At 47.6% G+C, this 16,025-nt stretch overlaps 1 protein-coding gene and 1 long non-coding RNA gene across 2 annotated transcripts in view; both read right to left on the bottom strand.

Moving 5' to 3' along the window:
* LOC142684354 (SCO-spondin-like) overlaps window positions 1–16,025 on the bottom strand; it is a gene marked incomplete at its 5' end in the record, with an annotated part of 350,250 nt that overhangs the window by 144,924 nt on the left and 189,301 nt on the right. Inside the window, 1 exon segment of the mRNA XM_075847515.1 lies at window positions 6,219–6,629. Within this exon segment, the coding sequence (XP_075703630.1) occupies window positions 6,219–6,629 (411 nt within the window).
* On the bottom strand, window positions 7,923–15,388 carry LOC142684355 (uncharacterized). Its single transcript, XR_012853989.1, has 3 exons — window positions 15,341–15,388; window positions 9,283–9,453; window positions 7,923–7,998 (listed from the first exon to the last, which is right to left on the bottom strand). It is a non-coding gene; the product is annotated as an uncharacterized LOC142684355 (long non-coding RNA).

Raw genomic sequence — 16,025 nt, 5'->3', positions numbered from 1 at the left:
CAAAGTGACCAGTGACATCATTCATGCTCCAGTACTTCATGTCATGGTGACCAGTGACATCATACATGCTCCAGTACTTCATGTCATAGTGACCAGTGACATCATACATGCTCCAGTACTTCATGTCATGGTGACCAGTGATACATCATACATGCTCCAGTACTTCATGTCATAGTGACCAGTGACATCATACATGCTCCAGTACTTCATGTTATAGTGACCAGTGACATCATACACGCTCCACTACTTCATGTCATAGTTATCAGTGACATCATACATGCTCCAGTACTTCATGTCATAGTGACCAGTGACATCATACATGCTCCACTACTTCATGTCATAGTTACCAGTGACATCATAAATGCTCCAGTACTTCATGTCATAGTGACCAGTGACATCATACATGCTCTAGTACTTCATGTCATAGTAACCAGTGACATCATACACGCTCCAGTATTTCATGTCATAGTAACCAGTGACATCATACATGCTCCAGTACTTCATGTCAGGTGACCAGTGACATCATACATGCTCCAGTACTTCATGTCATGGTGACCAGTGACATCATACATGCTCCAGTACTTCATGTCATAGTAACCAGTGACATCATACATGCTCCAGTACTTCATGTCATGGTGACCAGTGATACATCATACATGCTCCAGTATTTCATGTCATAGTGACCAGTGACATCATACATGCTCCACTACTTCATGTCATAGTTACCAGTGACATCATACATGCTCCAGTACCTCATGTCATGGTGACCAGTGATACATCATACATGCTCCAGTACTTCATGTCATAGTGACCAGTGACATCATACATGCTCCAGTACTTCATGTCATGGTGACCAGTGATACATCATACATGCTCCAGTACTTCATGTCATAGTGACCAGTGACATCATACATGCTCCAGTACCTCATGTCATGGTGACCAGTGACATCATACATGCTCCAGTACTTCATGTCATAGTGACCAGTGACATCATACATGCTCCAGTACTTCATGTCATAGTGACCAGTGACATCATACATGCTCCACTACTTCATGTCATAGTGACCAGTGACATCATAGATGCTCCAGTACTTCATGTCATAGTGACCAGTGACATCATAAATGCTCCAGTACTTCATGTCAGGTGACCAGTGACATCATACATGCTCCAGTACTTCATGTCATGGTGACCAGTGATATATCATACACGCTCCAGTATTTCATGTCATAGTAACCAGTGACATCATACATGCTGACCAGTGACATCATACATGCTCCAGTACTTCATGTCATAGTGACGAGTAACATCATACATGCTCCAGTACTTCATGTCATAGTGACGAGTGACATCATACATGCTCCACTACTTCATGTCATGGTGACCAGTGATACATCACACATGCTCCAGTACCTCATGTCATGGTGACCAGTGACATCATATATGCTCCAGTACTTCATGTCATAGTGACGAGTGACATCATACATGCTCCACTACTTCATGTCATAGTGACCAGTGACATCATACATGCTCCAGTACTTCATGTCATAGTGACCAGTGACATCATACATGCTCCAGTACTTCATGTCATAGTGACCAGTGACATCATACATGCTCCACTACTTCATGTCATGGTGACCAGTGATACATCATACATGCTCCAGTACCTCATGTCATGGTGACCAGTGACATCATACATGCTCCAGTACTTCATGTCATAGTGACGAGTGACATCATACATGCTCCACTACTTCAGGTCATAGTGACCAGTGACATCATACATGCTCCAGTACTTCATGTCATAGTGACCATTGACATCATACATGCTCCAGTACTTCATGTCATAGTGACCAGTGAAATCATACATGCTCCACTACTTCATGTCATGGTGACCAGTGATACATCATACATGCTCCAGTACCTCATGTCATGGTGACCAGTGACATGATACATGCTCCAGTACTTCATGTCATTGTGACGAGTGACATCATACATGCTCCAGTACTTCATGTCATAGTGACCAGTGACATCATACATGCTCCAGTACTTCAAGTCATAGTAACCAGTGACATCATACATGCTCCACTACTTCATGTCATGGTGACCAGTGATACATCATACATGCTCCAGTACCTCATGTCATGGTGACCAGTGACATCATACATGCTCTAGTACTTCATGTCATAGTAACCAGTGACATCATACATGCTCCAGTACTTCATGTTATGGTGACCAGTGACATCATACATGCTCCAGTACTTCATGTCATAGTGACCAGTGACATCATACATGCTCCAGTACTTCATGTCACAGTGACCAGTGACATCATACATGCTCCACTACTTCATGTCATAGTGACCAGTGACATCATACACGCTCCAGTACTTCATGTTATGGTGACCAGTGACATCATACATGCTCCAGTACTTCATGTTATGGTGACCAGTGACATCATACATGCTCCAGTACTTCATGTCATAGTGACCAGTGACATCATACATGCTCCAGTACTTCATGTCACAGTGACCAGTGACATCATACATGCTCCACTACTTCATGTCATAGTGACCAGTGACATCATACCTGCTCCAGTACTTCATGTTATGGTGACCAGTGACATCATACATGCTCCAGTACTTCATGTCATGGTGATCAGTGATACATCATACACGCTCCAGTATTCATGTCATAGTAACCAGTGCCATCATACACGCTCCAGTACTTCATGTCATAGTGACCAGTGACATCATACATGCTCCACTACTTCATGTCATAGTTACCAGTGACATCATACATGCTCCAGTACCTCATGTCATGGTGACCAGTGACATCATACATGCTCCAGTACTTCATGTCATAGTGACCAGTGACATCATACATGCTCCAGTACTTCATGTCAGGTGACCAGTGACATCATACATGCTCCAGTACTTCATGTCATGGTGACCAGTGATATATCATACACGCTCCAGTATTTCATGTCATAGTAACCAGTGACATCATACATGCTGACCAGTGACATCATACATGCTCCAGTACTTCATGTCACAGTGACCAGTGACATCATACATGCTCCAGTACTTCATGTCATAGTGACTAGTGACATCATACATGCTCCACTACTTCATGTCATGGTGACCAGTGATACATCATACATGCTCCAGTACCTCATGTCATGGTGACCAGTGACATCATACATGCTCCAGTACTTCATGTCATAGTGACGAGTGACATCATACATGCTGCACTACTTCATGTCATAGTGACCAGTGACATCATACATACTCCAGTACTTTATGTCATAGTGACGAGTGACATCATACATGCTCTAGTACTTCATGTCATAGTGACCAGTGACATCATACATGCTCCACTACTTCATGTCATGGTGACCAGTGACATCATACATACTCCAGTACTTTATGTCATAGTGACGAGTGACATCATACATGCTCCAGTACTTCATGTCATAGTAACCAGTGACATCATACACGCTCCAGTACTTCATGTCATAGTGACCAGTGACATCATACATGCTCCACTACTTCATGTCATGGTGACCAGTGATAAATCATACATGCTCCAGTACCTCATGTCATGGTGACCAGTGACATCATACATGCTCCAGTACCTCATGTCATAGTGACCAGTGACATCATACATGCTCCAGTACTTCATGTCATAGTGACCAGTGACATCATACATGCTCCAGTACTTCATGTCATGGTGACCAGTGATACATAATACATGCTCCAGTACTTCATGTCATGGTGACCAGTGACATCATACATGCTCCAGTACTTCATGTCATAGTGACCAGTGACATCATACATGCTCCACTACTTCATGTCATGGTGACCAGTGACATCATACATGCTCCAGTACTTCATGTCATAGTGACCAGTGATACATCATACACGCTCCAGTACTTCATGTCATAGTGACCAGTGACATCATACATGCTCCAGTACTTCATGTCAGGTGACCAGTGATATATCATACACGCTCCAGTATTTCATGTCATAGTAACCAGTGACATCATACATGCTCCAGTACTTCATGTCATGGTGACCAGTGACATCATACATGCTCCAGTACCTCATGTCATGGTGACCAGTGACATCATACATGCTCCAGTACTTTATGTCATAGTGACATCATACATGCTCCAGTACTTCATGTCATAGTGACATCATACATGCTCCAGTACTTCATGTCATAGTGACCGGTGACATCATACATGCTCCACTACTTCATGTCATGGTGACCAGTGACATCATACATGCTCCAGTACTTCATGTCATAGTGACCCGTGACATCATACATGCTCCAGTACTTCATGTCATAGTGACCAGTGACATCACACATGCTCTAGTACTTTATGTCATGGTGACCAGTGATACATTATACATGCTCCAGTACTTCATGTCATGGTGACCAGTGATACATCATACATGCTCCAGTACTTCATGTCATGGTGACCAGTGACATCATACATGCTCCAGTACTTCATGTCATAGTGACCAGTGACATCATACATGCTCCAGTACTTCATCTCATGGTGACCAGTGACATCATACGTGCTCCAGTACTTCATGTCATAGTGACCAGTGATACATCATACATGCTCCAGTACTTCATGTCATAGTGACCAGTGACATCACACATGCTCCAGTACTTCATGTCAGGTGACTAGTGACATCATACATGCTCCAGTACTTCATGTCAGGTGACCAGTGACATCATACATGCTCCAGTACTTCATGTCATGGTGACCAGTGATACATCATACATGCTCCAGTACTTCATGTCATAGTGACCAGTGACATCATACATGCTCCAGTACTTCATGTCAGGTGATCAGTGACATCATACATGCTCCAGTACTTCATGTCATAGTAACCAGTGATATCATACTTGCTCCAGTACTTCATGTCATAGTGACCAGTGACATCATACATGCTCCAGTACTTCATGTCAGGTGACCAGTGACATCATACATGCTCCAGTACTTCATGTCAGGTGACCAGTGACATCATACATGCTCCAGTACTTCATGTCAGGTGACCAGTGACATCATACATGCTCCAGTACTTCATGTCATAGTAACCAGTGACATCACACATGCTCCAGTACTTCATGTCAGGTGACCAGTGACATCATACATGCTCCAGTACTTCATGTCATAGTGACCAGTGACATCACACATGCTCCAGTACTTCATGTCAGGTGACCAGTGACATCATACATGCTCCAGTACTTCATGTTATAGTGACCAGTGACATCACACATGCTCCAGTACTTCATGTCAGGTGACCAGTGACATCACACATGCTCCAGTACTTCATGTCAGGTGACCAGTGACATCATACATGCTCCAGTACTTCATGTCAGGTGACCAGTGACATCATACATGCTCCAGTACTTCATGTTATAGTAAACCAGTGACATCACACATGCTCCAGTACTTCATGTCAGGTGACCAGTGACATCACACATGCTCCAGTACTTCATGTCAGGTGACCAGTGACATCATACATGCTCCAGTACTTCATGTCAGGTGACCAGTGACATCATACATGCTCCAGTACTTCATGTTATAGTGACCAGTGACATCATACATGCTCCAGTACTTCATGTCATGGTGACAATTCTCTGCTCTGCTATTATTAAGGTCTATGGGAATACTGTAGCTAATCTCATAGTGTTGAGGGTTCGGACCGCTGGAGTCAGATCTCATCTACTGTTTGCTGCATCACAGAGATGATTTTACATAAATCTACATAATCAATCTAGAATGAATGATGAACGTCTTACTGCACTTTATATGCATGATTTTTGCAGCAGTTTTGTGTCTTACACTCCAGTCACATCCATGGACACTTCTGCTGCTTTTCTGTTAGCTCTCAGGCTGCAGTACCTCACTTCTGACCGGTCTTGAACAGTGCACGCTCTCTAGCACAATGTGGGATGTGTGGTGAGTATAGCGGGCACAGTAAAATAGTCTGGTGCAAGAAAATGACCAAAGATAAATTTACAGCACATTATGAATATGGAGCGTTTTATGTGACTGGAGTGTAAGACTCGGAAATGTACACGATCAGATCTTTGGTCAGGTTGCTTCTTACCTAAAGCTCTGCACCGGTGTGATAATGTCTAGAGCTATTCTTCGTATATGGTATCACTAGAACAATAACCTAGAACAGGACTTTATACAAACCTTCATATGTATGAATAATATGATGTCCTTCACGACCCCCTGGTCTATTGTGACTCTCCTCTGAGCCCTTTTCTGGTGGAACCTCGATGGGCTCCTTCCAAATAACCACTGTACCAGAACCAGGCTTCAAGCTAGAAGGATGTCCATCCGGTACAACAAAAACATCAGACCTCAGAGCTGTGTCCCCACTGCCCCTAGAAGCTGTAGGGGTGAGGGTGCTCTGAGCCTCCACTTTAATAAATGACTCTGTTGAACCTGACTGATCATAAGGAGAAGACCAAGCTTGACTTGAAGACAACCTTTCTCCAAGACTTTGTCTAGAGACTAATTCTGGTATCCCAGTTGGAGATTCTTTGGTCATTGGACCAACGGTCCTACCCTGTGTTTGTCCTGGAAGAGTCAAGCTCTCCACTATTAGACCTGGGAGTTCTGTCCTCAACCCAGATGGAGGGAATGTTATGCTCTCACCACCATATTGTGGTGATGTGGTGTGATATGAAATATCTTCACCAGGTCCAGGAGCTCTTGTGGGAGAGGATCTCATTCCTGTCAATCCTCGTTCTATACTCAATCCTGGAAAACCTGTGTGTGGGGAACTGTCATCTACATTTGTGTCCAATGTCCATGTGTCCTTACCAGCAAAAGGAGTGGCCAACCCAGGAATGCCAGTTTGGAATTCACTGGGACGAAGGCCAGGACCTCCCGATACACCCCCTCTTCTAGATGTGACTGCAGCCATCAATGGAGTACTGCCCAATAATGATGGTGGCGGAATAGTTCCAACAGTGCCCAAAAAATCAGGAGACACCATGGAAGGTTTTGGGCTCCTGGAGGCAGATTCCAATGTATGCTCTGGTCTTTCCGGGACTCTGATACCAGGTTTTCCACTGACTTGATGCTCTTCCTGAAAGCCGGGTTGAGTTGTATCAGCTTTAGCTGGGGTTGTTCTCTTCCCGGGTTTCACACTTATTATACCTGGACTTCCAGTCGGCTGGGACTGATAATTTATTCCTGGTTCTCCGATATCTCCAGGGAGTGGAGAGCCTGGCTGACTCCAAGCCGAAGCTGGAAGGTCCATAGGTGCAGTGTGTAGTTCTGTGGGAGAAGAGGACATAATACAAGGAGCGGCCTGGAGCCTCCACCATAATACAAGGAGCGGCCTGGAGCCTCCACCATAATACAAGGAGCAGCCTGGAGCCTCCACCATAATACAAGGAGCGGCCTGGTGCCCCCACCATAATACAAGGAGCAGCCTGGAGCCTCCACCATAATACAAGGAGCCTCCACCATAATACAAGGAGCGGCCTAGAGCCTCCACCATAATACAAGGAGCGGCCTGGAGCCTCCACTATAATACAAGGAGCGGCCTGGAGCCTCCACCATAATACAAGGAGCGGCCTGGTGCCCCCACCATAATACAAGGAGCAGCCCGGAGCCTCCACCATAATACAAGGAGCCTCCCCCATAATACAAGGAGCAGCCTGGAGCCCCCACCATAATAAAGGAGCGGCCTGGAGCCTCCACCATAATACAAGGAGCAGCCTGGAGCCTCCCCCATAATACAAGGAGCCTCCCCCATACAATCTGAGCGAAGACCTGCAGTTACTGATCACGGGGAACATGTGACATGGGGCTGGACCCCACTTACCAGAACATGGGTTCAAGTTACAGGTCGAGAACTCGATCCCACGCAGGACAATGCTGACCCGGCTGCGATTTCTGTATCCTCCTCCGCATGGTACGGAACATTCTGACCATGTACCCCATTCCCCGACAGCACCTGGAAAAGAAGTGGACACCCTATAACGTCAGAACTGCATGGAGAAAGAGGTCATCTCACAGCTGATGAAAGCTTTTGTGGGGGCAGAACATTGGCAATGGCCATAGTACATAGGTGCTGACCCAGGTGAGTTTGGGTCTCCTCCTGTTTGTCTCCCTTACTTCCCGAATTATAATACCACATGGATTACCCATATAATGCTTCTACACAGTGCCTATATAATAGAGCTATACAGTGCCCCAACAACAGTTCCTATATAATAGAGCTATACAGTGCCCCAACAACAGTGCTCTACACTGCCACAACAACAGTGCTCTACAGTGCCCCAACAACAGTGCCTATATAATAGAGCTATACAGTGCCCCAACAACAGTGCCTATATAATAGAGCTATACAGTGCCCCAACAACAGTGCTCTACACTGCCACAACAACAGTGCTCTACAGTGCCCCAACAACAGTGCCTATATAATAGAGCTATACAGTGCCCCAACAACAGTGCTCTACACTGCCACAACAACAGTGCTCTACAGTGCCCCAACAACAGTGCTCAACAGTGCCCCAACAACAGTGCTCTACAGTATCCCAACAACCGTGCGATACAGTGACAGTTCTCTACAGTTCCTCAACAACAGTGCTCTACACTGCCCCAACAACAGTGCTCTACAGTGCCCCAACAACAGTGCTCTACAGTGCCCCAACAACAGTGCTCTACACTGCCCCAACAACAGTGCTCTACACTCCCCCAACAGTGCTCTACAGTGCCCCAACAACAGTGCTCTACAGTATCCCAACAACAGTGCTCTACAGTATCCCAACAACAGTGCTCTACAGTGCCCCAACAAGAGTGCTCTATAGTGCCCCAACAACAGTGCCCTACAGTTGCCCAAAAACAGTGCTCTACAGTGACCCAACAACAGTACTCTACAGTGCCCCAACAACAGTGCTCTACAGTGACCCAACAACAGTGCTCTACAGTGCCCCAACAACATTGCTCCACAGTACCCCAACAACAGTGCTCTACAGTGCCCCAACAACAGTGCCCTACAGTGCCCCAACAACATTGCTCCACAGTACCCCAACAACAGTGCTCTACAGTGCCCCAACAACAGTGCTCTACAGTGCCCCAACAACAGTGCTCCACAGTGCCCCAACAGTGCTCTACAGTGCCCCAATGACAGGAAAAAGTTTGGAGTGGGCCACCCATGTTGACGACTGCGTGGTGTAGCACTTTTGCAGTTGTTGCCCATACAATAACCTTGGGGCTGACCCCCTACTGGACCTACCTTTGCAAGGCTGCATACTGCAGAATTCTATGGCGACACTGGAGCCCTCACAAGGACGCCCCCCAAAGGCTGCAGGTGGGTTGGTCCTGGAATGGTAGCGACGTCTGGTCCCCACGTTACAAGACCTACTGCAGGAGCTCCAAGTTGTCCAACTGCTCCAGCCACAGTCCACTGCAGGACAAAAGAGCAAGACTGAAGATAGAGCAATGTTACGTGTATCAGCAGAGCTCACACAATGCGTTATAATGGCAGGTTATCCCTCAAGAGAAAGATGAAGATTTATCCTTCACTCCCTGTGATCTACTCCTGCCTTCACTACACACACCCAGAAGAAAACTGGTATCAAAATGCATTTATCCAGTAAAACGTGTCTATTTGGCCTGAACTATCCCCCGAGGAAGATCTCACCACCTCCTAAAGAGGCTAAAATGTGCTATCTGGCCTGAACTGTCCCCTGAGGAGGATATAACACATCCATCGAGCCTCACCACTCCCTGAGGATGATATAACACATCTACCTGGCTTGATCACCCGCTGAGAAAGTAAAAACGCACGTACCGAGCCTGACCACCCCGAGGATATAACACCTCTACCCGGCCTGACCAACCCCTGAGAAGGATATAACACCTCTACCCAACCTGACCAACCCCTGAGGAGGATATAACACATCTACACGGCCTAACCAACCTCTGAGGAGGATATAACACATCTACCCAACCTGACCAACCCCTGAGGAGGATATAACACATCTACACGGCCTGACCAACCCCTGAGGAGGATATAACACATCTATACGGCCTGGCTACCCCGAGGAGGATATAACACATCTACCCAACCTGACCAACCCCTGAGGAGGATATAACACATCTAACCAGCCTGACCAATCCTTGAGGAGGATATAACATATCTACCCGGCCTGACAACTCCCTGAGGGGGATATAACACAACTACCCGGCCTTACCAAGTGCTGAGGAAGATATAACACATCAACCCAGCATGAGCAACCCCTGAGGAGGATATAACACATCTACCCAGCCTGACCAACCCCTGAGGAGGATATAACACATCTACCCAGCCTGACCAACCCCTGAGGAGGATATAACACATCTACACAGCCTGACCACCCCCTGCGGAGGATATAACACATCTACCCGACTTGATCAACCCCTGAGGAGAATAAAACGCATCTACCTGGCCTTACCAACACATAAGGAGGATTTAACACATCTTTCGAGCCTGACCACCCCTGAAGGAGGATATAACGCATCTACCCGCCTGATCAACACTTGAGAAGGATATAACACAACTACTCGGCCTGACCACCGCCTGAGGAGGATATAACACATCTACCCAGCCTGACCAACCCCTGAGGAGAATAAAACGCATCTACCCGGCCTTACCAACCGTTGAGGAGGATATAACACATCTACCCAGCCTGACCAACCCCTGAGGAAAATAAAATGCATCTACCCGGCCTTATCAACCCTTGAGGAGGATATAACACATCTACCCGGCCTTACCAACCCCAAGGGAGAATAAAACGCATCTACCCAGCCTTACCAACCCTTGAGGATGATATAACACATCTACCCAGCCTGACCACCCCCTGAGGAGGATATAACATATCTACCCGGCCTGACTAACCCCTGAGGAGGCTATAACACATCTACCCAGCCTGACCACCCCCTGAGGAGCATATAACACATCTACCCGCCTGATCAACACTTGAGGAGGATATAACACAACTACTCGGCCTGACCACCCCCTAAGGAGGATTTAACACATCTATCCAGCCTGACCACACCTGAAGGAGGATATAACGCATCTACCCGCCTCATCAACACTTGAGGAGGATATAACACAACTACTCGGCCTGACCACCCCCTGAGGAGGATATAACACATCTACCGAGCCTGACCAACCCCTTAGGAGGATAAAACACATCTACCCAGCCTGACCAACCCCTGAGGAGAATATAACACATCTACCCGCCTGATCAACCCCTGAGGGGGATCTATCACATCTACCCAGCCTGACCAACCCCTGAGGAGTACATAACACATCTACCGAGCCTGACCACCCCTGAGGAGTATATAACACATCTACCCAGCCTGACCAAACCCTGAGGAGAATAAAACGCATCTACCTGGCCTTACCAACCCCTCAGGAGGATATAAAACATCTACCCGGACTGACCACCACTTGAGGAAGATATAACACATCTAACCGGCCTGACCACCACCTGAGGAGACTATAACACATCTACCCGCCTGAACAACCACTGAGGAGGATATAACACATCTACCCGGCCTGACCAACCCCTGAGGAGGATATAACACATCTACCCAGCCTGACCACCACCTGAGGAGGATATAATACATCTACCTGGCCTGACCACCCCCTGAGGAGAACATAAGACATCTACCGAGCCTGACCAACCCCTGAGGAGGATATAACACATCTACCTAGCCTGACCAACCCATAAGGAGGATATAACACATCTACCCAGCCTGACCACCCCCTGAGGAGGATATAACACATCTACCCGGCGTGACCAACCCCTGAGGAGAATAAAATGCATCTACCTGGCCTTACCAACCCCTCAGGAGGATATAACACATCTACCCGGCTTGACCAACCCCTGAGGAGGATATAATACATCTACCCAGACTGACCACCACTTGAGGAGGATATAACACATCTAACCGGCCTGACCACCCCCTGAGGAGACTATAACACATCTACCCGCCTGATCAACCACTGAGGAGGATATAACACATCTATCCGGCCTGACCACCACCTGAGGAGGATATAATACATCTACCTGGCCTGACCACCCCCTGAGGAGAACATAAGACATCTACCAAGCCTGACCAACCCCTGAGGAGGATATAGCACATCTACCTAGCCTGACCAACCCCTAAGGAGGATATAACACATCTACCCGGCGTGACCAACCCCTGAGGAGAATAAAATGCATCTACCTGGCCCTCCCTCAGGAGGATATAACACATCTACCCGGCTTGACCAACCCCTGAGGAGGATATAACACATCTACCCAGACTGACCACCACTTGAGGAGGATATAACACATCTAACCGGCCTGACCACCCCTCTGAGGAGACTATAACACATCTACCCGCCTGATCAACCACTGAGGAGGATATAACACATCTACCCGGCCTGACCAACCCCATAGGAGGATATAACACATCTACCCAGCCTGACCACCACCTGAGGAGGATATAATACATCTACCTGGCCTGACCACCCCCTGAGGAGAACATAAGACATCTACCGAGCCTGACCAACCCCTGAGGAGGATATAACAGATCTACCTAGCCTGACCAACCCCATAGGAGGATATAACACATCTACCTAGCCTGACCAACCCCTGAGGAGGATACAACACATCTAACTGGCCTGACCAACCCCTGAGGATATAACACATCTACCGAGCCTAACCAAACCCTGAGGAGGATATAACAGATTTACCCAGACTGGCCACCCCCTGAGGAGGATATAACACATCTACCCAGCCTGACCAACCCCATAGGAAAATAAAATGCATCTACCTGGTCTTATCAACCCTTGAGGAGGATATAACACATCTACTCGGCCTTACCAACCTCTGAGGAGAATAAAACGCATCCACCCAGCCTTACCAAACCTTGAGGATGATATAACACATCTACCCAGCCTGACCACCCCCTGAGGAGGATATAACACATCTACCCGGACTGACTAACCCCTGAGGAGGCTATAACACATCTACCCAGCCTGACCACCCCCTGAGGAGGATATAACACATCTACCGGTCCTGACCACCCCTGAGGAGGATATAACATATCTACCCGGGCTGACCACCCCCTGAGGAAGATATAACACATCCACCCGTCCTGACCACCCAACTGGGGGATATAACATATCTACCCAGCCTGACCACCCCCTGAGGAGTATATAACACATCTACCCGGCCTGATCAACACCTAAGGAGGATATAACACATCTACATGGCCTAATCAACACCTCATGAGGATATAATACATCTACCCGGCCTGACCACCCCCTGAGGAGGATATAACACATCTACCCGGCCTGACTAACCCCTGAGGAGGCTATAACACATCTACCCAGCCTGACCACCCCCTGCGGAGGATATAACACATCTACCCATCCTGACCACCCCGCGGAGGATATAACATATATACCCGGGCTGACCACCCCCTGAGGAGGATATAACACATCCATCCGTCCTGACCACCCCGCGGAGGATATAACATATCTACCCAGCCTGACCACCCCCTGAGGAGTATATAACACATCTACCCGGCCTGATCAACACCTAAGGAGGATATAACACATCTACATGGTCTGATCAACACCTCATGTGGATATAACACATCTACCCGGCCTGACCACTCCCTGAGGAGGATATAACACATCTACCCAGCCTGACCAACCCCTGAGGAAAATAAAATGCATCTACCCGGACTTATCAACCCTTGAGGAGGATATAACACATCTACTCGGCCTTACCAACCCCTGAGGAGACTAAAACGCATCCACCCAGCCTTACCAACCCTTGAGGATGATATAACACATCTACCCAGCCTGACCACCCCCTGAGGAGGATATAACACATCTACCCGTCCTGACCACCCCGCGGAGGATATAACATATCTACCCGGGCTGACCACCCCCTGAGGAGGATATAACACACCCACCCGTCCTGACCACCCCGCGGAGGATATAACATATCTACCCAGCCTGACCACCCCCTGAGGAGTATATAACACATCTACCCGGCCTGATCAACACCTAAGGAGGATATAACATATCTACATGGCCTGATCAACACCTCATGAGGATATAACAAATCTACCCGGCCTGACCCCCCCTGAGGAGTATATAACACATCTACCCGGCCTGATCAACACCTAAGGAGGATATAACACATCTACATGGCCTGATCAACACCTCATGAGGATATAACAAATCTACCCGGCCTGACCCCCCCCCCCCCTGAGGAGGATATAACACATCTATCCGGCCTGATCAACACCTAAGGAGGATATAACACATCTACATGGACTGACCAACCCCTGAGGAGGATACAACATATTTACCCGACCTGACCAACCCCTGAGGATATAACACATCTACCGAGCCTAACCAACCTCTGAGGAGGATATAACAGATCTACCTGGCCTGACCACCCGCTGAGGAGGATATAACACATCTACCCGGCCTGACCACCCCCTGAGGAGAATAAAACGTATCTACTCAGCCTGAACGTCTCCACAAAGAAATGAGGAAGGACAAGGTGAATAAAATGTGTCTATCTGGCCAGACCATCCGCTGAGAGGGACCATGTGAATTGGTACCTACCCAGGAAGCAGTGGGCGCCAACATGATGCCACGCAAACTCCCTGAGCTGGTAATGGATGGATGACTGATAATAAGTGGTCATACCGATAATCTGTGCAATCATTTGCGACTGCAATTCCAGTATGGCATCCAGGGCTGGTTCTTTTACATTACGGCATCTGTTTTATCAAAGCAGTAGACACAGTAGCATCAACTAATTGCCCTCCAATGTGCCAATCAAGGGCCAGAAAAAGTCTCATTTTCCAGAACTGCGGGAAATGTCCCCTGGTGAGACGGCTTTTCCTCTTTCCTGAGACAGGGCTATAGGGGCATGTCACGTGATCTTTCTTGTCTCTTCTGATTGGCTGAAACAGCTCTTCCTGTTTCTAAGGAGTCAGGGTTGTAACCCATCTTGGCTTGTCACATTGTGAGTGAGGGGTAACATTACTGTTTAATCATTTGTTCCATGTTATTGTAGTGGATAAATATGGCGGCTCTGAGTGCGTCTTGGCCCCTGTGTTCTCAGTTACACGTGGCTCAGATGTGTATGATCAGTAACAGGAGCCCCATATACCATGTACCATTTATAATACTGGTGCCTTCTTATGTGGCCGAGGGGCCCGAGTATGAATGCTACCATTGTATCCCCTGTATCTACGCTCCTATGAATGATATATGTGGTGGTTACCTGGACAGGGCTCGGCTCCGCACTTCAACTCCCCGGAGACACAGGTGCTGGAGACACATGAAAACATGGCTGATTGTCCTGTGGACGTCACACAACAGACAAGAAGAGGTGACACACAGCAGCGACTGACCAGCTATTACAGGAGTCCAGCGTCCGGTTCTCCCCCGGCAGCAGCAGCTCCCCCAGGTGGTAGCAGAAACACTGACTGCGGGGAACACAGCTGGTATTCTGTAAGAAGAGCCCCTCCGTGCAGTAGCAGCCCTCGTAGCAGCTGGAGGTGCATTCCACATATGCAGCCTGGTCAAGACAGAGGCGCGGACAAGCTCCTCCACCTCTGCGGCACGCCTCCGCCGTCTGGTACATCATGTTGGATGGACACGAGTCTGAGGGAAGAGTGGGAACAAGTTCAGGGGCGCAAGAACGAACATAAACAACGCTTCATCAGTGTAGATGTAAAGGACTGTGGGCTTCAATTCCTCACCATTTTCAAGATCTTTGCTTGCTGCCAGTGAAGAAGAACATTAATTGGCTCATAATCTGTCCTGGCCTAATACTTCTCACAGCTAAGGGTTTGTTACAATTGTATCTAGTCTAGACAATACTCTGTGATGTAAACATCCTGCACTCCAGACTGATACATTTTATCTGCACTGATACATTGTAACAAACTGAGGAGGTCTGGAAG

This window comes from Rhinoderma darwinii, assembly GCF_050947455.1.
Source record: "Rhinoderma darwinii isolate aRhiDar2 chromosome 5 unlocalized genomic scaffold, aRhiDar2.hap1 SUPER_5_unloc_1, whole genome shotgun sequence".
Taxonomy (NCBI): domain Eukaryota; kingdom Metazoa; phylum Chordata; class Amphibia; order Anura; family Rhinodermatidae; genus Rhinoderma; species Rhinoderma darwinii.
This window is presented reverse-complemented; position numbering and strand designations above follow the sequence as displayed.